A 22,396-nucleotide genomic window follows, 5' to 3' on the forward strand; every position below is an offset into this window, starting at 1 on the left:
CCTCTCCCCTCTTCCCGGGGGCTCGGACGTTAATTGTGTGCAGCCTCCTTCTGCCACCGTCATTTTTCCCCTTCGACCTTTCTCTGCAGCGTCTAAAATACCCCTTATTTTGCCCCGCTGGCTTCCAGCGAGGCAAGGCTTACACAACGGGGCGGGGGGGCCGCGCCTCGAGAGGGGCCGGGCTGCCTGAGGGACCATTGTGCGTGTGGCGTGTCCATGTCCGCCCGTGTGCGTGTGCCCGTGTGCGTGCGTATCTCTGCCGTGCCCCCCCCGGCGATAAACCCGGAATCTCCCCTTCCCCTCCCGTGTTTTCCGCCTCTGCAGAGCAGGCAGCGGCAGGCACGCCAGGCGAAGATGTCGGGTCAGACGCTGAAAGATCGCATCGCAGCTGCTCAGTACAGCGTTACGGGATCAGCCGTAGCCAGAGCCGTCTGCAAAGCCACCACGCACGAAGTGATGGGGCCCAAGAAAAAGCACCTGGACTGTGAGCGTCCCTTTTTTTTCCTTTTTTTTTTTTCTTTTTTTTCTTTTTTATGTTTCCCCAGCGACGAGCCGGGGCTGAGGCGGCTGCCCGCGGGGCTCCGGGCTGTGCCTCTGAGCCGCCTGGCTCTCCAGCTTGCTGCCAGCCAGCTTGCAGACCCTAAGGGGCTGTGAGAAATCTTCCGGAGAGGATGAGTTATTATTGCATTTCTCCTGTTATTGCATAATACTGCTCTTTCGGCCATTTTTTCTTGTTTTTCCTCATGACCTCTTGCCTTTTATCCAAGAAGGCAGTGTGAAGCGTGCCTTGTGGAGCAGGGGCTTGGGAAGAGGGGAGGGAATTGGACACAGGGAAAAATGGACACACACTTGTCACTGCCTACTTCAGTCAGGATTAAGCTAGGCAGAGACATAAGTGCTACAGCAGGAGCTGGCCCTGCACTGGTAGGAGTGTGACCGTCTCCATAGCAGACTTGTGAAGAGGTGTAGTGGTGGTGTGCTTACATGGCAAGGCACTTTGATAATGCCATGATGTAGAATGGGACAGCCTTTGGAGAGTTTATGGGCTATTGCTGAGGTCCCAAATATCTGACAGCAACTTCAGGAGCTGTCCAAGAGTTTGGATCATGTTTTATTGAAGATATCTGGTAGCCTTGTCTCTTAGATGTATTTCTGTTTCGGACTGGTGTTAGCAAGTTGATGCATGAAACAAGGTTGAAATCAAAATGTTTCTTAAAAAACAGTGAGCTAGTGATATTTTGTCTTGACTATTTTATTTGTTTTCAACCCACTCAACTGTCAGTCCCTGCTTGGAGACACAAAGGAGTGGAATGGTGAAAGAATTTAATTGCGTGACATTAATTGGCCTTGTTTACCAGTAGGAACTCCATCCAGCATTGAACTCAGTAGATCAACAAACAGGTTTCAAAGTCTAAAATTAAATAGTTGGGTTTTTTTTGTGTTTTTTGTTTGTTTGTTTGTTTGTTTTTGGGTTTTTTTGGTTTTTTTTTTGGACATGGTAGGAAATACTTTTCACTAAAAATAAACAGGTTTTATTCCAAGCAATCTCTTGACTGCTGACTGTTACTAAGTAATGCTGGTACAGGTGCATGTAAGTACACTTCTGACAATGTTGTATTTCTTAAAAGGAGGTAGTATTACTTCTGGAAAATAATTCCAGATTTCAATTCCAGTGACTTTGTAGCTAGACCTTAAAGTGGCAAACAGCATGCCCATCTTACAGTATATCTAGATAATCATATATATATGAGATACTGGCATAAGCAACATTGATTAGACTCAAGACTGACTTGAGTCTAAACCAGTGTTTAAATACATCTGTGGATACTTGATTAAAAAATCATCATGGTTACTTTTGTCTCTGATGTTGCTGTTGGTAGCTGTCCACATTTTTAATCTGTAGGTCGTGTCTCAGTTGTCCTGTTATCTGTTACTAAAAGCTTTACCTTAAAAAAGAGAGAAGAAAAAAAAAAAATAGTTCGAGTATTTAAAAGCATGCTGTATCCCTCTGTGTATACTTATATATAAAAATAAAAGTACTGTCTCAAATAGGCAGGATTAAAGTGAGGTAGAAATAATTTACCAGTGCTATATTCAGCTCTGGAAAGGGGCTGTGTTTGGATATGGGTACTGATGTTGCCACTTCAGAAAATGAGCTGTTGGTGGGAGATATGCACATTCAAAATTGTGGACTACGAATGAAAATGAAGTTCATGTTTTAAAAGAAAAATTTTCAGGCTCTTAAACCTGAGACCTTTTCTCATCACTATGAATTGATAGGCAGTTCCTTGAACTCTGACATATACCTTGTGAACAAGTGTTAAAATGGGCTTTATATATTGTAATGAGAGGAGTAATTTATAAGTTCATCCTCTGAAAGAGCAGTGCTTCCATGTGTGCAGGAGGCACTGCTAGGTGGAGTTAGATCTGAGCCATGTGACTGACTGCATTTCAAGTTGGATAAGTAGCATGTGAAGGTGTGGAGAAGGGAATGAAAGGTAAAACTTGCCAATGCCTTAAGATACGTTTTGAGTGAAGGTGCAAAGGGTTTAGATGATTAAAACTTCAGGTACCAGAGAGCAATGGTCAGAGTGATGATTTATGAAGAGCAGTAGTCCTAGTATTGGTGGTGTGGTTCTGTGTCCTTAGGAAACTCCATAATTTTATTTAGTGTCTTAGTGGCCAGGCGCCACATCACACAACCTATCTTCCACTGCCTTTCTTAGCAACTAGGCTTTGTAAATTAAATGGAGAGATGAGCTATTTACCATGAGTTAAGTAGTCCTGTGAGAGTGAGACATCATGTTGTCTATCCTCATAAGTTTTCTGCAGAAGATGCTGATTTTAGAGGGTTATAGAAAGGTGGTAGGGTGGGTTTGTTTTTGTTTATTTTTTTTCTTACTGAGTACTACATAGGGGGAATTTGCTCCAAGGAGTAAAAAGCATGACTTGCAGATGAGTGCATGTGTGAGAGGAAGGAAGGAGAGAGCAGAATGAATGTCTTCTGTGAACAAAACCTGAGTTGATTGTTTACCTTTGTAGGATTTTTTCTGTACTTGCATAGCTTTCAAATACTGACTTTAGTATGGTTGCTGAGTAGTGGCTGTCCTTTGGCCTGGACTCTGGGTGCTGCACAGGCTTCTCATGTAAAGAAGTACTGAAGTATGTTTAAGTTGCTATCATATACTCATTAATGAGGTTTACCATTTTCTTGAATTCCAGCTTTCCTACTAGTAAATTTGCAGAAATGGATGGAAGTAGTGGCAGGTGGCATTAAATTCATTTCCTAGGTCCCTGTGGAAAAAAAATGTAAATCTAGGATGCTCTGATGGTTTGGGGCAAGCCATTGCAGTTGGCATGTTACAGCTCTGCCCTTTTGGTTTTAGCAACCTGTTCTTATCTTAAAGTTGTTTTAAAGTCACTAAAATTATATGGGCTCATCTCCCTCAGCTAGCCATGTTGTTTTAAATAAATTACAGTTAGATACAGCAAACAAGGAAAGCATTCCCATGAAGTGGGGAACAACAACTTGATTTTGCTGCAATGAGAGGGGCTGTTGCAGAGGGGTGAATGAGATATATGCATTAAGGACATATAAACTGCAGCAGTTCAGTAGAAGGAAAAGGGCACAGCATAGAAGTTTCATTCTCAGAGTTGTTCTGAAAGATGTGTTAAGGCTTCACAGAGGGTTTAATTGTGTGGGGCAAGTAGAAGGCAGCTTCCAGCCTTGAATGGGGATAACCCTGATGATGTTGACGGTGAGGTTTTGGGAGAGGGAAGTAACACATGATAGATGAGTTCAGCTCTACCTATTTTTCCTCTCAACTACTTTTATAAAGGATCTTGCTCAGAAACAGACTGTCAAGCTTTCATTTAGGGAAGTGAATTGTAAACCAGTGAGGTTGTTGCATCTGCAGTTGGTTTTAACTAGTTCCTGTTTCTAAAAATGATCAAAATGGCTGGGATTTTCCTTGACTTATTTTGAGTGAATTGTTTTGCAGAAGGAGGAAGTTCTGGAGTGTGTATTCTAGAAGATCATGTGGTGCCTCCTTACTTCTTCAAAATAATTCTCATAAAGTAGAAGACCCTTCTGGAGGCCTGATCAGGAGCTGGAAGGTTTTCATGAAATGTGAAAACCAAGTAGATGAATATCAGGACTCGATATTCTGTGGCTGTGGAGATGACCTGTGTATCTGTAGTAACATTTTTTCACTCCAAGTCTAATTTTGCATATTTGTATGTGGCTGACAAACAAAGGCTTTAAAAGGGAATTTATAATTTATTTCATGCTGGTAACTGAGCTGCAGAGCTGGTGTCAGTGTTTTGCTTATAAAGACACTTTTGTTCCTAAAAAAGATACCGTTTTTGTTGCTAAAAGATAGAATTGCTACATCCCACAGATTAGTCTTGAAAACCGCTATCTCATTTCTGAGGAATACATCTGTGTTGTGTTTTTGGGAGAGGTGGTGGGGGTCGGTGGAGCTATCTTGAGTCACTAGACTTCAGTGACTAGTAAGATTAGCTTGGGTGTGTATTTCGGAATTGTTTGCTGTTGAAGTGATTTGGGGAGTGTTCCAAGTCTGTTGGCAGTCGGGGCCCTTTCCTAGTGGGAGTAGCGCAGCCATGAGTACTGCATTGCTCCGCAGTCCAGGTGACTCTTGGTGTTTACAGCCGTGGAAGTATCTTCAAGAAAATTACCAGGAATGGAGTCCCTGTACAAACTGAGCTTAATCCCGCACACTTTACTAATAAAACTACTTTTGTATATCTCACTGTATCTTGCATTCCAGTAATTTGTCACAGTTTCCGTGTACAAGAGGAATGACTTTGCTTCAAAGTTAGCATTGGAGATCAGCTGTAATAGTGGCTTGGTTTTTGTTGTCAGAACTGGGCTGTATTCTAAATTGTGAACTCCTTTGTCACCCCAATTAACCTCTTCCATACCTGAAAATAAAATAATAAATCCAAGAAAACAATTCTTTAATTCAATATTGGATTAACACTTCTGTGTGTGGGTAAGGATTTGTCATCAGTCTCTGTGTTGAATAGCTCTTGGTTTTTGTGGGCTTCCCATGTCCTTTCCCAAACCTGTACTCAAGACTCATTTAATTTGGAGGAGTGTGGTTCTCTGAGAAGGACTAGAAATGTCTGTAATGAGTCGGGGGAGGTAGTAAGAAAGATGTTCAGATTAGTTGATCTTGAGTATTTCAGTGGTGTTACCTTTCAGTTTCCCACCCCCACCACCAACCCCATGTTGTTTTTAAGGCATGTGTAGTACCAAGAGAAGGCTGCCCTTTTAATTAAGCTAAGATTTAGCTAAAAATTTTTAAAATATGTTTGAAGCTAGGTAGAAGTTTGAGTTCTTGTTAAGTTACAAAGGTTGAAGCGTGGACAGGATCACTTGATCCTTGTGTGTCTCAGCTGTTATGTATTTTAAGTCTTCTCCTGTTATAGTGCCTAAGGAAGGGGAAGGGAGGATGGGAAAACAGAAGAGTCAATAGACAGTGTAATATTAAACTTTCTTTTATTCAAACTGTAACTTGATAAAGCCAGACTGACTAGTCCTACCCTCCTTCCCCTTGGATTTTCCTCAGCTGAAGGCATGCATTTATCTGCTTTCAGTAGTCATCAAGATTCTTCTGTTTAATATGATTTGTCAAGGTCATGGGTGAAAAATCTGGGGAACAGTCAGGTCTTTCTGTTACACTGACTTCCATCAGTAGACCTTGATAGTGGAATAGCTATGTCTGTCTTTTGAGGCCTCTTATTGATAAGATGGTCAGTATGACAGTGACCAGTCTGTAGTTTTAATCACTTCTATTTAGTAGTTGAATATGTTTCATAGTAGTCTTGTAGTGTTACTTCCTTAGATCCTGGGTGGCAGCAGTTGAACATTTTTTTTTAAACAACAACAACAAAGTCAGCAGTTTGATTTCCTGTGGCTTGATTCGATCTGAGCCTTTGATATCCCAGCCTGGCTCTTAAGCCCTCCACTTCAGTGTGTGTCTTACGTGGGCCTGTCCCAGTAGTGAGGAATTCTGCAAAGTCTCCAGGTGCTCTGCTGTTGTGGTTGATCCATGCTTCTGTGTCTCTCTCCCATGAAGGATCCTCTGGAGTGCTTAAAAGTAGATGACAGTCAGGATAACTCTGAAAGGCATAGAGCATTTAGGGTGCTGTTCTTCTTCCCTGCTTATTGCTGGATGGAGAAATTCGTAGCCAGAGGAAAGAGAAAAATTTGCTGCCCTCTTAGGCCCCACTGCTGAAGAAATGGTAATACACCTTTTAGCATTTTTCTGCCTGTGTTCAAGATACTTGAGACTACTTTGTTCTTCCTACCTTACTTATCTTTCCTCCAGTACTGGATGTCCATGGCAAGGAGTTGGCTGCAGGCGTGGCCTCTGAGAAGAAATCAGGCCATGCTCTGTGCCAGATGCAACAAGCTCCACAGTGAACCCACAGAGGATAGTTGAGCCCGTCCACCAAACTTGGGGCACCTCCAGGAAAATATATTTAAAGGACAGAAAATACTGGACAGGCAAAAGGAAGGAAAAAATGAGAAATGACAGAGGGAGCACCAAAGTCAGAGGTGGAGCAGGAGGTACTCCATGATGCTGGATCAGCTGTCCCCTGCAGCCTGTGAAAGAGATCCCTGTTCTCAGAGGTGGCAGCTGGAACATCCCTGCCTGCTCCCAAAACCTTGTGATATGCACCTGATATACCCCCTGTCCTGAAGAAAAGTGAGACCTTCTTCAGTCAGCTGTGGGCTTATGGTATTGCTGAAGGAACTGGCTGCAGTGTTTCTGGAGATGGGGAAAAATTGAGGGGAGGGGATGACATATCACTTCCTTTAGGCTTACTGTCGTCTAAAGATGAGTCAGTGGTACCAAACAGTATCATTAAGTTAGCATGCCCTGTTCCTTTTGAGAGTTTCTTTTCAAGGCACAGATCAGGATGCGGGTGAGGATAGAAAAGCACGAGTTCTTGTGGGTGACTAGTGGAAATACAGTAGTCTCACTGACGAGTGTCTGTTGACATGAAATCTCCAAATTTCAACACATAGCATGCAGATTAGGAGCTATATTAGGAGCCTGGCTTGGAGAGGGGGATTTCAAATACCATGAAAACTAAAAAAGCAACAAATAAAGCAAGCTGGGAAATCAGGGTCTGAATCTCAGCACAGGGTGTCCAGTGTACTGAAAGAGTCGATTATCTAGCACGGGGATGAACCCAGAACTCAAACTAATGATAGAAGAAGCCTTTCTAGTAGCTTTGCAGTCAATGATTTGTAGCACAGAGTTTGCAGCAGTACTTTTGTTCCCCTGAGTCAGCAGTACCAGCAAGATTGCAGTGTGAAGCTTCATTGGTAAGTTGACATTAGACCCCATCAGACTCTGCATGGTTGCTTGATTTTTCTACTGGCCAAAATTTTGCTTGGATGAGAGGCTGATGGCTTAAATAAAAACCTGAATAAAACAGATGTTGGCAATTGCTAGAAGGCAATCAGAATACTTGGCAGAAGCTAGCTTGTCACTTTGCAGGGAATGGTTGAGTCTGCTTTTTCTGGAGCCTTGCAACCCGCACGCTAGACTGTTAAAAATGTTTTTAATACTTCTGATCTTGCTATTTTAATCATGTTTATTTCTGCAGAGCTGCTTGAAAACTCTGAAAATCAATACAAGTTTTGCAAGGGTGGGCTCAGAGGTATATTGAACAGTTGTAGCTGGTAGCCAGTAAGCTGCTTGTGCTCATGAAAACTTCTCTTCATGTTGTGAAACACATTTGCTGAAGCGGTTGAGAGTTGTAGTCCACTAGGAGATGGAATATACCAGCAGTCTGGACTAGTGCCACAAATTATATTGGACATCAGCCTTGAAATGCACTTTGAATGTAGGTGGAATACTAAAGCAATGTTTTCTAGAGTGCTGTCAAATCGTGCATCCCCTGGGTGTCTGAGGCTTGCAGCTCAGTCGTAGGCACAGTATAGGAGGCGGCAGTGAGCTGTATTGCCATCAACTTCTGGACAAACCAACTCTACATACCCTTCTGTTCCTCTTCCCTGCCCAGGATAATATGATCTCATGCTTTATTTTAGATTATGCCAGTATCTTAATTGACTATAATGGAAGGGATTGGATGCTGAGAAGTCCTGGTGTCATCCTAATCTGTGCTCTGGCTATTTGAGCTGGGACAGTGTGTCAGTTTGTTGCCTTTCCTAGAGTCTGTTTTTCTAGCTGTTGATAAAACTCAAATGTGTTGCGATACTTCTTGTAGAGGAGAAGTTGCAGGTGCATAGGCATGATCATGCTTGAAGGCCACCAAGAAAGCACACCCTGCCTCTCATGTGTACTGAGAACTACAAGCTGCTGACCGGACATGTCCACAGCTTGGGTCTGACTCATGGCAATCAAGTCCTGGTCATAAGCCAATATGCAAAACTGCCACATGTAGAAAGCAAGTTGACAGGAACTCCTGCCACAGAGCTCTAACAAAACAGCTAAGTCATGTGCTTTGCCAAGGTGGCTTTGCTTTCTCCAAGAAAGAGTGAAAAAGAAAGCAGTGTTCTCTGCTAGTTGTTTCCATGATTTTTAGGAGACTATATTATGGCTGAGATGTGAAACACCAGTAAGGGTAGATTGGAGAGTTTGGTGTCCACTTGAGTTGAGATTGTTCTACTATGTATTTAAAGAACATATCTTTTCAAGAAAGTGTTCTAAATGTTGCTGTCCTAAAGAGGGGGGACAAGACTGTGGCTTGACTATTGGCACTGTAGTAGATCACTTCAGTCTGATTCTTGGCTTGGCGTGAGCACAAATGACACAATGGCAGCGGGTGCTTCCACAGCAGATGGTCAGTGGTTAGCCAGCAGAGCCTGACTTGAGTTAAGATTGTTCTACTATGTATTTAAAGGACTGAAGAACATATCTTTTCAAGAAAGTGTTCTAAATGTTGCTGTCCTAAAGAGGGGGGACAAGACTGTGGCTTGACTATTGGCACTGTAGTAGATCACTTCAGTCTGATTCTTGGCTTGGCGTGAGCACAAATGACACAATGGCAGCGGGTGCTTCCACAGCAGATGGTCAGTGGTTAGCCAGCAGAGCCTGGCAGGCTCCTAGTGGCTCTGGCGTAGTTTTGTTATTTCTCTTAAGTCTCCCTTATAGTTTACAGAATGTTCTAAAATGGTCCTCCATAGAAGTGAGAGGAAGACATGACTGATCAAAGCATGAATAAAACATGCTGACTTGTCGCCCACGTTCTTAAAATGCATGTAGGTTTATAAGTTTACAAGTGTAGAGGAAGGTCCTCAAAAGAAGGCGGTGCTTGGTTATCTTGCCACGGTGCAGGACTGCCCTAGCTAGAGCATACATCCTTACACGTAATTGAGGAGCCCACATAGATGCACTGAAGTGGGAGTGCAGACGGTTTCTAAAAGGACTCTTTCACTTCTCATTTCAGAGACTGTAGGACTTGTATGAAAGGGGGAAGCCAGCTGGCCTGTTTCCTGGCTCTGAAGGCTGCTGTTTCTCATGATATAGAGTTTGTATATAGATAAAGGCTTTAATGTATCATTGCATCAGTTCTTCAGCAACCCTGGAGTTTTAAAACCTAACGTTTTCAAAGGGAGACTGGGTTTGGGTCTTGCTGCATGACTCTGGAACATGAAGTGTGGTTATTGTGCCCGTAGCTCTCAATCTAAGTTTCATTGTTTCACCTAAACCTGTTTACAGAAGAATGTGCGCTCTGCTAAGGGGCAGCAAGCCAGAGGAAGTCAGCATATCTAGTGTGCCAGTGTTTTGAAAACATGAGCATTTTATCATGTGTGATGTTTTGTTACTGGTATCTGACACAGAATGGTGTTTTGCTATGTGAGCCTTCCCTGTGACTTTCTGATCAGATCTTTCATTCTAAGCATGTAGAGTCTTTCTAGTTTCGCTAAGCTTGATTTAAACTCCAAATTGCTCTGTTATTTGTGAATGGCTAGAGTATTAACAGGCAAAGTTCATTATGTCTGCAGTAGGTGAGTTTAAAGAACTCCCTCTTGTTTATCAGGAAGCTGGAAATTGCTTATGCAATATTATGGGAAGCTGCCTTTAAAAACTCACCTCCATATCATGCTTAGGAGTTTGACACTTCAAGATGTCCCAGTCTAGAGATCTGACTCTGCACAAAGTATTGCTGCCTGCATGCCAGCCTGCGTGATGGATCCCAACTTCCCTACTCATCAATAGCTTTATAGGAGACTTCCACTGCTAGTGACATGCACATTTCTAGAGGCACTGGAGACTTTGAACTGTTAGATAGCAACTTACTACTGTCAGTTTTTTGAAACATTAGTAGTCCTAGCTGCATCTTGTGTCTCTCATGTGGATGTTCCATTAAATTTAGCTGATTTTTTTTCAATATCAAGAAATCTGCAGTATATAAAAGGCTGCAGGCTCATGTATAAAAGTAAAGTCTACTGGTTGTTGATGTTACTTTTTTCAAACTTCCTGAAGCTTAAATTCACCTGTCTGTGTAGAAGCAAAGGATTCTTCTTTAACTGGTGTAGCACAGGGGAATGAACATAAACTGCACATTTGGTTTCACATTTTTTTTGTTCTTTAGCAAGGAGAGAGTAACGCTCTGTCTAACTGTGGGGAACATCAATCTGTAAAAAAAAAAAAAAGAAACCCCTTTTTCAGTCATTCACACAAGGCAGCTGTCTGGTTTTAGGGACTCTTACAGCTCTTACAGTCTTTCTGTTGCTTTATAGGTACATAGATACAAGAAAAAATGGATTGAAACAATTGCACCCATGTTACAAAGTACTTGTCTTTTAGTTGCAGCTGCTTTGGTATGGCTCTGGGATGTCATGCTTTTGCACCGACTGTATGGACAGGTTTGCATTCATAGAATCATAGAATGGTTTGGGTTGGAAGGGACCTTGAAGATCATCTAGTTGCAACACCCCTGCCACAGGCAGAGACACCCCCACTAGACCAGGTTGTGCAAGGTTCCATCTAACCTGGTCTTGAACATCTCCCCTGAGAGAGCATCTATGACTTCCCTATGCAACTTGTTTCAGTGTCACAACACCCTCATAGTGAAGAAGTTAATTTCTAATCTAAACCGACCCTATACCAGTTTAAAGACATTACCCCTCATCCTATCACTACAAGTCCTTGTAAAGAGTCCCTCTCCTGCTTTCTTGGAGGCCCCTTTTAAGTACTGGAAGGCTGCAATAAGGTCTCTCTAGAGCCTTCTCTTCTTCAAGCTGAACAACCCCAACTCTCAGCCTGTCTTCATGCCCCTCCTCTGGACATGCTCCAACAGGTCTTTCTTGTGTTGGAGGCTCTGGAGCTGGACACGGTACTCCAGGTGGGATTTCACGAGAGCAGAGAACAGGGGGAGAATCACCTCCCTTCACCTGCTGGCCATGTTTCTTTTGATCCAGCCCAGGATGTGGTTGGCTTTCTGGGCTGCACTTGCACATTGTTGGCTCATGTTGAGCTTTTCAGCAGCAGCACCCATAAGTCTTTCTCTTCAAGACTACTCTTAACCCCTACTCTGCCTAGCTTGTATTTGTGCTTGGGATTTCCCTGACCCGGGTGCAGGACCTTGCACTTGGCCTTGTGGAACTTTATCAAGTTGGCATGTGCCCACCTCTCAAGCCTGTCAGGGTCCCTCTCTATAGCATCCTTTCCCTCCAGCATTACACTTTTCTTTCCTACAGATGTATCCATATTTTCAACAGGACTGTCTGCATAACTGTGGGCACTTGATTCCCAGTTAAGAGTTTCAACCTATGCTAAGCTGCTAGTGGCTTGGCAGCCTGGTAGAGTGCATGGGTTCTCTTGCCTTGTTTGGTTATTTTTCAAGCTGACCCTACTGAAGGTTGTGTCATGTGGCACCCATTGACAAAATAGCAGAACTCTCAAAAATCCTGCTGAGAGAGTAGGAAAAGCATGGACCGTGGTCTGGATGTTGAAAGTTAGATCTGTCAGCTGCTCAGCCTTCCTGCTCCATGGACCCGTTTCTAGCATACAGGCTGCAGCTAATTAACATGCCACTGAAGTTGCTTGCGTGTTGTCTCATTCCTACCCTGTTTTTTTTTTTTTTTTTTTTAGTATTCCCAGTGTGTAACAGCTAAATAGTGCAGCTGACACGTCAGGCTGCTCCCAGTATATCCAATCTCATGGACATGTGTAGTGGATTACAAGTTGCTGTTCTGAGCAGAGGTGATAGGCTAGTGACAGTTTCACTTCTACAAGTTTATTAAAACCAAATGGTTTTCTGAGGCAAGTAGATAATTTTTGGGGTGGAAAGCACTAACCAGGGTTCATTCTTCTCAGAGTAAAAGTGACAGCAGCATGGCAACTCCAGTAGCTCATGTACCATGCCTCAGCTGAATAACACTTTCTGCCAGATGTGGCTGAATGTGAGATCAACCCAACCTGTAAAGGCTGATAAGAAAATGCTCTAGTGCAGAAATTACAGTAAATGACCCCATGCTGCTGTGGCAAACATGAAATCCTAATTTTTCTAGTGTAGTGGTGCTGTCCTGGATAAAAGCTGCAGTTGATCCTGTTACTGATATTTCTATAAACAGTCAAGAGGTAAGAGTTATGAATTGGTATAACCAATAGGCTATCTTAGGGGTTGTTCACCCTCCTGGAAGGATAATCACAGGCCACAGCTGGAATCCTGGTATCCAGTTACAGTAGTCAATTAACTAGACTTTAATAATGCAGCTTTCTGTTGAGCTAGTTGTGGAGTAGGAGTTGGGTGGAGAGAGAGTCTGGAATGGGGTCTATGGGTGAGAGGAAGGAATAACTGAGGCAGTGATTTCTCTACTTCCCTCAGCTTTGATGAACTTGTATTCTTGCTTGAGATAAATTCATTGGTATGCAGAGTGAGTGAATTCTGTACAAGTGAAGGTCAAGACTGACTTTCTTACTACTTCGGACAGGGGAAAGTTTCCATGCTTAATAACTAAGGCTTTTCTTACAGTGAAGCTGCTTGAAAAAGCCGTGTTTGGAAAGAAACCAGGCAGGTGTCTTTGACTGTGGGGCCTTTTCTCCTTTGCTTGTTCTGGCTCCGTGTGTTCGAGGCTAAAAAGCTGGTACGTTTGCACTAGGGATTTAGTGTTAGCCTGTCTTCTGGGTGGCAGCTCTATTGTTCCAGATATTTAATTCCTAAGTAAAATTGAAGCTTTTATTCTCCCAAACAGTTGAATCATGGATGTCAGTAAGGTCTCACACTTTGTCCATAGAAAATATTCATCACTAATTAATTAGAAGTCTTAAAGACCATACTTAAAACCCCAATGACTGCTTCTGAAACTTGAGCTTCTGCAGCTGGTCTGAATGTCATCTCTCAGTTGCACTACTCTCAAGGAGACAACTCCAATGTAAACACTAAAGGTAATACTCATTATTCTCCCCCAGAGGCAGTGGAACTATAAGTTCTGGGAACTTTTAAGTTAAATCTATCCATATTTCATCAAACTTGGAGTTGCTTATGGCAATATTTTTTTTTAACACAGTGCAATCACACTTTTTTCCCCTGTTATTAGTACTTAAGGAGAGAGCTGCTTTGGTCTCACCCTTTCAGATCCAGTACAAGACCACCTGACAGCTTTTTTTTTTCCCCTTTCCAAGAGAGCTGCACCTGAACCTCTCAGGAGGAAGAGCCATCTGTATAAATTGTTAAGGACTAAAAGGGGCACAAGTCCAACATAGCTACTTTAGTTAGCAGTTTAATGCTGCTAATGAGCTGGAGGTGGTGTTTGCAGGTGACTTAAAGCCAAATATCTTGCCTTTATATGGTGGGGAAGGAGGGGTGCCACTGTGTGGAAATGTGTTGGAATAAAATCTGGCAGTGTTCATAGGCAGTAGATTTTTCAGCTTTGTTTTTAAAACAGGTATTTGGTGATATAGGAAGTGGTGCATTCTTGTATTGAAAAAGGAGTAGTGTGATGATAAAATGATTCTATGGCTAATTAAACTCTATTTGAGAAATTGGAGGAAGCTCAAGAGAAATTTGCTGATACTTGAAGGCATCTGCCCTGTTTCTCTGCAGGCTCTTCATGTGATTGATAGGGAAGAAGAAAATGTTTTTCTCTTCTGCAAAGCACTTAATACTATGTGTAGTATGACTATGAGCAGGCAGAGAGGAAGAAATTGTATATAAAAGGTTGTCTTGGTGTGGGATGCAGTTGTGTAATTTAAAGACTGACTGTCACAACCTCTCAAACTTCAGGATCTGCAGCAAATATATGTCCTCCGAGGAGTTTGAGATGTGTTTGGGAAGGAGATCTGTGAAGCAAGGCTGGAGAGAGGAGGTAGCAGTCCCTCTGGTTATTTGTAGTCACAAAGACTATAGCAGAGTTACTGTGAAAGTCGTTATAGTACCTGGAGACCATCTGTGGAAGATTGTGTTTAGGTTTGTTGAATTGACAGGCATGGAAGTGCATAGGCAATATCTGGAAGATGCTGGACCTGGATAGGCTTGCTGAGGTCAAGGTGACATGTAGTAACTCCTGAGGTAGACTTTTGGGGAGGAAAGAGGACACAGTATGAATTGTTGTTCTGCCTGGGGAGATCGTTACAAGCCAGATGATGATACATGTTTGTGGACACAGCACAAGCTGGGGGTGAAAAGAATAGATGGTTAACTCTTACCCCACAGATACACTCCCAACTCTTGTTTGTGGGATTGCTTGGTAGTCAAAGCCAACAACTTTAAAACCATCTAATGTTGCCATGAGTGGTTATCACAGAAGCAGAAATGAATAATTTTGTTCTGCTTTCCAGTACTGTTTTGTGGTCAGTCTTCTGTAGACTTGGAAGTCCAGCTCTTGCATTGGTTAGCACAATGATATAGCAGCTTCCTGATATAGTTCTGCTACTTTAAGCCACTTCTTTCTGTTCTTGACTAGCCCAGATTTGCAACAATCCTGCATTTCCTTTCTTATAGGTTCAAGGCATTATTTAATACTTAAAAGCAAGAATAAAAAGCCCCAAACTTGTGGAGACTATTGTAGCATTCAGCATAATAGTCAGGAAGATCTGTAAGGGGGTTACTGTCAGGAAGATTTGGCAAAGTTTAGGAGATGAATGTATGACAGAGCTCAGATGCTGAGGCATCTCACATGTTAATTCAACTTGGAATGACATCTGCTCTTAAGCTGTCACCAATATCCCATTGAACAGAGAGGTTTTGTGCTTTGCTGCTCTTTCTGTGCATACTGAAATGTAAATTGTGAATAATTAACTTTGAACTGGGGAATTCCAGGTCTGTTTACTAAAGAATTAAGTAAAAAAAAAATCCCAGAATAAAAAAGGAAGAAACCCTGCTTAGATCCAGAATACAATATGTAAAGGATCTCATTCCTTTACCTTTTAAGTGTTATATAATCTTTCTCATTTCAGCATGGCTTTACTAGGGGCAAGTCCTGCCTGACCAATCTGGTGGCTTTCTATAATGAAGCAACTGTATTGGTGGACAAGGGAAGAGCTGTGGACGTCATCTATCTTGACTTAGCTAAGGCCTTTGACACTGTCTCCCACAGCATCCTCCTTTCTAAGTTGGAGAGATATGGGTTCAATAAGAAACTGGCTGGACAGCCGCACACAGAGAGTAGTGGTCACTGGCTCAACGTCTAGCTGAGAAAAAGTGGCAAGTGGTGTCCCTCAGGGGTCTTTACTGGGGCCAGTGTTGCTTAATATCTTAATCAATGACACAGACAGTGGCATCGAGTGCACCCTCAGTAGGTTTGCTGACAATACTAAGCTGGGAGGTGCAGTTGACATGCCAAAGGTACAGGAGGCCATCCAGAAGGACTTGGACAGGCTGGAGAGATGGGCTCAGGTGAACCTCATGAGGTTCAACAAGACCAAGTGCAGCATTCTGCACCTGGGGAGGGGCAACCAACATTACCAATACAGGCTGGGAGAGGACATGCTAGAGAGCAGTTCACTGGAAAAAGACTTGGGGTAACGAGTAAATGAGAAGCTGGACATGAGCCAGCAATGCGCAGCAGCAGCCCAGAAGGCCAGTCACATCCTGGGCTGCATCAAAAGAAGTGTGGCCAGCAGATGGAGAGAGGTGATCCTGCTGCTCTACTCTGCCCTGCTGAGACCTCACCTGGAGTGCTGTGTCCAGCTCTGGAGCCCCCAGCACAAGAAGGATGTGGACCTGTTGGGGTGTGTCCAGTGGAGAGCCACAAAAATCATCAGAGGGCTGGAGCAGCTCTCCTGTGAGGACAGGCTGAGGGAGTTGGGGTTGTTCAGCCTGGAGAAGAGGAGGCTCCAGGGGGACCTTATAGCAACCTTCCAGTACCTGAAAGGTACTCCTACTGCTACAGGAAAGCAGAGGAGGGACTATTCATGAGGGTTTGTAGTGACAGGATGAGGGGTAATGGCTTTAAGCTAGAAAAGGGGAGATTCAAGTTAGACATTAGGAAAAAGTTCTTCAATATGAGGGTGTTAGACCACAGGAATAGGTTGCCCAGACAGGTGGTAGAGGCCCCATCCCTGGGGACATTCAAGATCAGGCTAGATGAAGCTCTGAGTAGTTTGATGTAGTTGGAGATGTCCTTGCTTACGGCCAGGGAGTTGGACTAAATGACTTTTGGAGGTCCCTTCCAGCCCAGACATTCTATGGTTCTGTGATTCTATGATTTTAAAAACAAAATCTCAAAAACAGGAAATAGTTTTTGAGACTGAAGAAGTCTGAAATTTTGAAGATGTTGAAACCTTCCTGCAGGTTTTTTTGCCTTATGAGCTTTGAAACACCAAAACTAGTCACATCTTTTAGTGATCACTTTAAAAGGTCATGAAGAGCTAAGGTGTCTTAACTTTGGTCTTCTTCACTTCCTCTACTGATCTTCCTCAACTTGGCAGGTTTGTCTCTTTATTAACAAAGGTGTCATTCAATCTTTTTTCTTTTCTTCCTCTTCCCTAATTAAGTTTTGGTTGTCTTAAGACTTGTTCAAAGAGTTGACAAGCCAAAAAGTTTAAAGACCAGCGTTTAAGATTTAAGGTACAGTGTCAAAGAATTAACAACCATTTGTTTCTATGTGCATTGGCTTTGCATCTCAGAACTTAACTAGAAGAAGGATATTCAAATCCAAGTTATAAACAAGGACCTTTGGACTGAGTAAGTGTTCAAAGTAGCAGCTACTAAAATGTGAAGAGAGGAAACAGAAGAAATCATGTACTGTGATTTGGCAATTATTATTTTGTAACACAGTAAACGGAAGGATTCTAATGATGGGTATACAGGTCTTCATTCTCTTACCTGCTTAATTTCTGTGAAAGTTATGGTGAAAGCACTTGCTGCTACTGATGTACAATTCCCAATTTCTTACTCTGCTTGAAATTTGTATTTGAACTCAGTTTATGGATTGGGGGATTAGCTGTCACTGTACTTGACATGGATGCCTGCAGTAGTAGAAACTTCATCAGGAAGGTACCTTTTAATGCTTGTTTGTCCTACTTGTATATACCTCAAATGGATTCAGTTTTGTAAGGTTGTTTCATACAGCTTCTTATAGGCTCTTCTTAATCTATTACTACTTAATATTATCTATTTTATATCAACAAGTTCACTTGTGACTTGCTTGGAAGACTGAACTTCATTGTCTCTTTTGAAGACTAAGTTTCTGTCTCACCAGTAAATGTCTGTATATCTTAAAAATGTAGTTTCTAGATTTTAATTTTTGTTTTATGCATTTTCTTTTTCCTTGTACATATTCTTCCCTGCCACATTGAAGTAAAATTCTTCAAAATTTTGTTCAAGTCTTCAAAATTTAGCTTAGCCACCAAACTCTCCTACTCGGAAGTTATTAAAGTTAGATATGCTTCTGAGTTGCTCCAGATGCTGGTGTTTGTTGGTTAAGCTGAGACTCTGTGGTATTGGGGAAGAAATCTGGAAAGCTCGTATTCCATAACTTTGTGGCATGACTTCATGGGAAACAGCTCTGCAAGAATTAACCTGCCATCTCCTTTTTTCTCTCTCTCACATGATGAGTAAAATCTTCATGCATGGTTAATCCTGTGCACTGAAAGTAGTAGGCTTAAAATTAATTATACCTTTCTAATTACATGTGTCCTAAAACATTCAGAGCTGCAGATTGAGATGCTGTACCCTCCAGCAGTTTGGAGAGGAGGTAGAAATGACTGAGTGACATCAGAAGCAGTGCTGCTGTAGCATATAGGAGTAGTGCCTTGTAGCCTCTCCTCTGTTGCCAGCATTGCTGTGTGTGGCCTCCTCTGAGGTGTCATTATCTGACGTCCATTGCCATAATACACAATATATAGCAGCTCTCTTCCATAGTGAGCTACATAATGAAACCCAGGACTGAAAGCTTGCAAATTTGATGCATGTTTCCTTCTATTGAGGACAAATTCTTGTCATCTGCAGTAAAACCTTTGAACTGGGTGAATGGTGAGCAAGCCACTTGTGACTTGCTTCTAGGCTTTTATAAACTACCATCTTCTATAGTGCATTAATCAGCAGTACAGAATAAAATGTTATTGGCCTGTTTGTACAAGATCGAGGAGAGCTGTTGGAGCACTGCAAGCTTGAACTGCTGTCATTCAACCGCATAGCTTTACTGCTGTAATTCTTTGTGGAACTGCCTCCATCATAGGTAGTATTACTGAGGTTATAGAAGTGAACTTCACATTTCAGAAGGTGTTCTGCAAAAAAAAAAACCAACACCAACAACCGAAACAAAATCCCCAGTGGTAACAAATGTTTTACAATCAAACTTGATGAACAGATTCATAATTTTTGTCTTCTGGCTCATTACAGAAAATCATTCCATTGACCTGAGGCTGAAGACAATTGCAGCTTTTATGCCCATACAAAAGATAATTTTAAACACAAGCACTGCACTTTTAATGGGGTTCTGACTCTGAGCTATAGATTTTTTGTATCTTAATTGATTCTGTTTAAAAGAAGTAAAAAACCTGTAAAACCCACTTACTATGAATTAAAAAAAAAAAAAATTTACTAAACTTCTGAATTCTTCTGGTACAGCAATGTAGGTTTCTGAACATACCAGGTGGTTCTCTATAGCTGATGTGACTCATCACTCTGTTTAAACAGACATGCTCTCTGAACTCTTCCTCCCCTGCAGAGGCAGAATCAGCAGTTTCACAGCAGTCTGAACCTTGGCTTTCTGCTCTTAGCAGCCTTAATGCCCTCCATCATATGGGTTTGTACTGGGGAGAGAAAGCAGATTTGTAAAGCGGTGACCTACTGCCCAGGTGAACTGAACCCCTGTAGAGTCTTTACAACAGATTCACATAGTTTGGGTATGCAAGGGTCAGTCACATAATAGCCTGCATGCTTCTAGGCTAGAGTATCTGTCATCACTGAATGACTTCAATAGCTGTATGAATATTTCTAGTTGGGGGATAGGGAAGGGATGAAATATGTGGAAAATCATTAACAATAACTACTGTCCTCTGAGGGAAAGTAAAAGATGGGTATTTACATTAGTAACACTTAATGCTTAATTAATGCTTAGTCTAATGGTTAAACTTTTTAATTTTTAACTTTTTCTACTCAGGTCTTCAGACTTTAAATGTCAGCCCTACAATGAGGTGTCTATTCTGTGCTCTTTGTGTTGCGTGAAGTAATCCCCAGAAGTCTTGCTAGGGCTACGTTTGGCTTCACACAAGGTTTTGGTCATGCAGTTGCAGTATACAGTTTCCAACTGTGTCTCAAAAATAGGTAATAGCTTGTAGAAGGTCATTACTGGCTGCCTAGCAGGAGTCTGTAGGTAATGGGAAGTGTAGTAAATTGAAGATCCTATCAGTAGATGTGGTATAGAGATGCTGGTGGAAAGCTTACTGACCTAATGTTTATGATTTAAGTACTTACCTTAATTTCATGTACTCTCCTGTGCAAGTCTACACCTCCCTAATGTGCAAGGCACAAAGCTGTATTTTATTCTTGTTCCCTGAGACAGTCAAATGTCTTATTTCTATTATGTAAGGTGCAGTTGCTTGCAGAAGACTGTTATTCAGTATAAACTCATGTGTATCCTTGCCCTCTTTCCTACTGTTGAAGAGGTCTTAATGCATGCCTGAATGCACTCTTACGCTGTCTGGGTCTGATGAAACTCTAACCTCTGAGATGAGGAGAGTATCTGTTTCTGGTGGTAACTTTTGCTGATGTGACTGGGTTCAGTGTGCTTGATGGATTACCTGTAAGTGAGGAATCCAGTAAAACTCATCTAAACTAGAACTGCCACAAACAACTTGAAAACCTGCAAGCGGTAAAGACATGTAATGTTGTGCACCTTAACTTCATCGAGGCGATGATGGAGACAAGTTTGGAACGTAGCTAAGGCCAGAATTGTTGGAAAGCTGGGTTGGCTGAAAGTCAGGCAAGTGTTGCTGTCAGCATGTACTAATATAATCTCAGGGGTTGGGGATTTGTTTTGTTTTTTAAACATAGAATGTGAAACTGAACTTGCTGTTTGTAATAACCATGGCCTGCAGCTGCAAACTTTTCCACCTTGTTTGTGGCACCTAACACCTTCCTTTTCCCTCTCTTACAGACTTGATCCAAGCAACAAATGAAACAAATGTGAATATTCCTCAGATGGCTGATACGCTTTTTGAACGAGCAACAAACAGTAGCTGGGTGGTTGTATTCAAAGCCTTAGTTACCACACATCATCTAATGGTTCATGGCAATGAGGTAAGTGTAATCAGCTTTCACTTGAGACCACACTGGCATTGAGCAGACTCCAAGCCAAAAGTGTTAGTGGTGCAAAGGCATCTCTGCTGAACAAGTAAGGACCTGAGAACAAAGGGCAAGAATGATTCTTGATGAGGAGCAAACTTACCTTTAACAAGGTAGATGGAGGCATGCTGATTATGTCTCTTCAAGACCAAGCTGCAGCGGTGTTCCAGGACATTGGCAATTTATGCACTGTCTGAAGACGGCTTTGCAAGGTTGAAGACTCCCTGAGACTTTTTAACTAGAGTCAAAGTTGATGCTCTGGCATGTGCGACACTGGCATCCAAACAGCTGCCTTCTCTGCATGAGTGTTAGAAACTTCCTAGAGCTGTAAATCCAACTTGATAGCCTTTTGGATTGAATTTTCCTCGCCCTTGTTTTTTATTGACCTATATAGTCTGGTGTGCCTGTGTACAAACAAAAACCATACTTAAATAGCTTTAGTATGACTGAAACAATTCCTCCCTGGCTGTATATGAAGTGTTTCCATGCAATGAACTTCTCCAGCATCACAGTGTAAGATTTTTACTCCTGTCTTGCTTTTCCATTCCAAGTTTTGTCCAATATTCTGATTTGCTTTCTGTAACTGTTTCAGGCTGTTAGTCTCTGTACTCGATATGGGGCCTGCTTGTTATTAAAACGGGACCTCAACTTGGCTGCAGCTGAGAGCTGCTGGATTGAAAAGTCTGGTACTAGCCTGGATATCCTGCTTTGTGAGCAGATAAATCTTGTGCTTCCTCAAATCTCTTTGAGAATTCATCATTTTTATTGCTCCTTCCACAGTCTGGTTTGTGTTTTGCAAAGACTCTGTTTTTATGTATACAGTAGGATATTTAATAGAGATTCAGGCTAAATGTAATTAATCTGAATGGATGGAAAAAAGGTTTGAGGAAAGGTATTGCAGGCTAAGACAAAAATGTGAGGTTTTGTGTGTGTCTTGTAACTAGACTGGTAATCTTCCTGCTAGGAGGTGCAAAGCCTTCAGATACAGCCTGTGATAAGAAAATAACTTTGTTTTGCAGAGATTTATTCAATACCTGGCATCTAGAAACACATTGTTCAATCTCAGCAATTTTCTGGACAAAAGTGGATCTCATGGTAAGCTTACTCATGTCTATAAACTTAACAAGATTCTGAATAAGATACTATTGTTATTTGCTCCTTCATTCATAAGATGCAAATAATATAAAAATGTGCTCCTGAAACCTTTTTAAAAGTACTTAAGGAGTACAGATGCTCAGGTGAGCTTCTGGACAGCTTCAATACAAGGTTTCTCAGTTCCTGCAAAATTTTTACTCAAAAGGTGAAACTGCACGACTCCCTTAGTGCTCATTGAAATCGGGACTAGGGGGAATGGGGCGAAGCTAGAAGTGGGCAGATTCAGGCTGGACATGAGGAAGAAGTTCTTCACCATGAGAGTGGTGAGACCCTGAAATGGGTTGCCCAGGGAGGTGGTTGAGGCCCCATCCCTGGGGGTCTTTAAGGCCAGGCTGGATGAGGCTCTGGGCAGCCTGATCTAGTGAGAGGTGTCCCTGCTCATGGCAGAGGGGTTGGAACTGGGTGATCCTTGTGGTCCCTTCCAACCCTGACAGATTCTGATCTGTTTTAGCAGAGGACTTCAGAGCCCTAATGGCTCAATGGTTGGACTTGATGA

General features: G+C 42.2%; 1 protein-coding gene across 5 annotated transcripts in view; it reads left to right on the forward strand.

The window, feature by feature from the left end:
• Nucleotides 1-322: 322 nt before the first annotated feature.
• Nucleotides 323-22,396, forward strand: part of SNAP91 (synaptosomal-associated protein, 91kDa) — a 64,348-nt gene continuing 42,274 nt past the window's right edge. For 4 of the 5 annotated variants that reach the window (XM_008940924.1, XM_008940925.1, XM_008940926.1 and 1 more), the window contains exons 1-3: nt 355-484; nt 20,558-20,700; nt 21,765-21,840. In XM_008940924.1, coding sequence (XP_008939172.1) covers nt 355-484; nt 20,558-20,700; nt 21,765-21,840 — 349 coding nt within the window. Of the gene's footprint in view, nt 485-20,557; nt 20,701-21,764; nt 21,841-22,396 lie in introns of all 5 variants that reach the window. The other variant, XM_008940927.1, reaches the window with a different exon arrangement.

The sequence above is a fragment of the Merops nubicus genome, unplaced genomic scaffold (assembly GCF_000691845.1).
Source record: "Merops nubicus isolate BGI_N331 unplaced genomic scaffold, ASM69184v1 scaffold17005, whole genome shotgun sequence".
Taxonomy (NCBI): domain Eukaryota; kingdom Metazoa; phylum Chordata; class Aves; order Coraciiformes; family Meropidae; genus Merops; species Merops nubicus.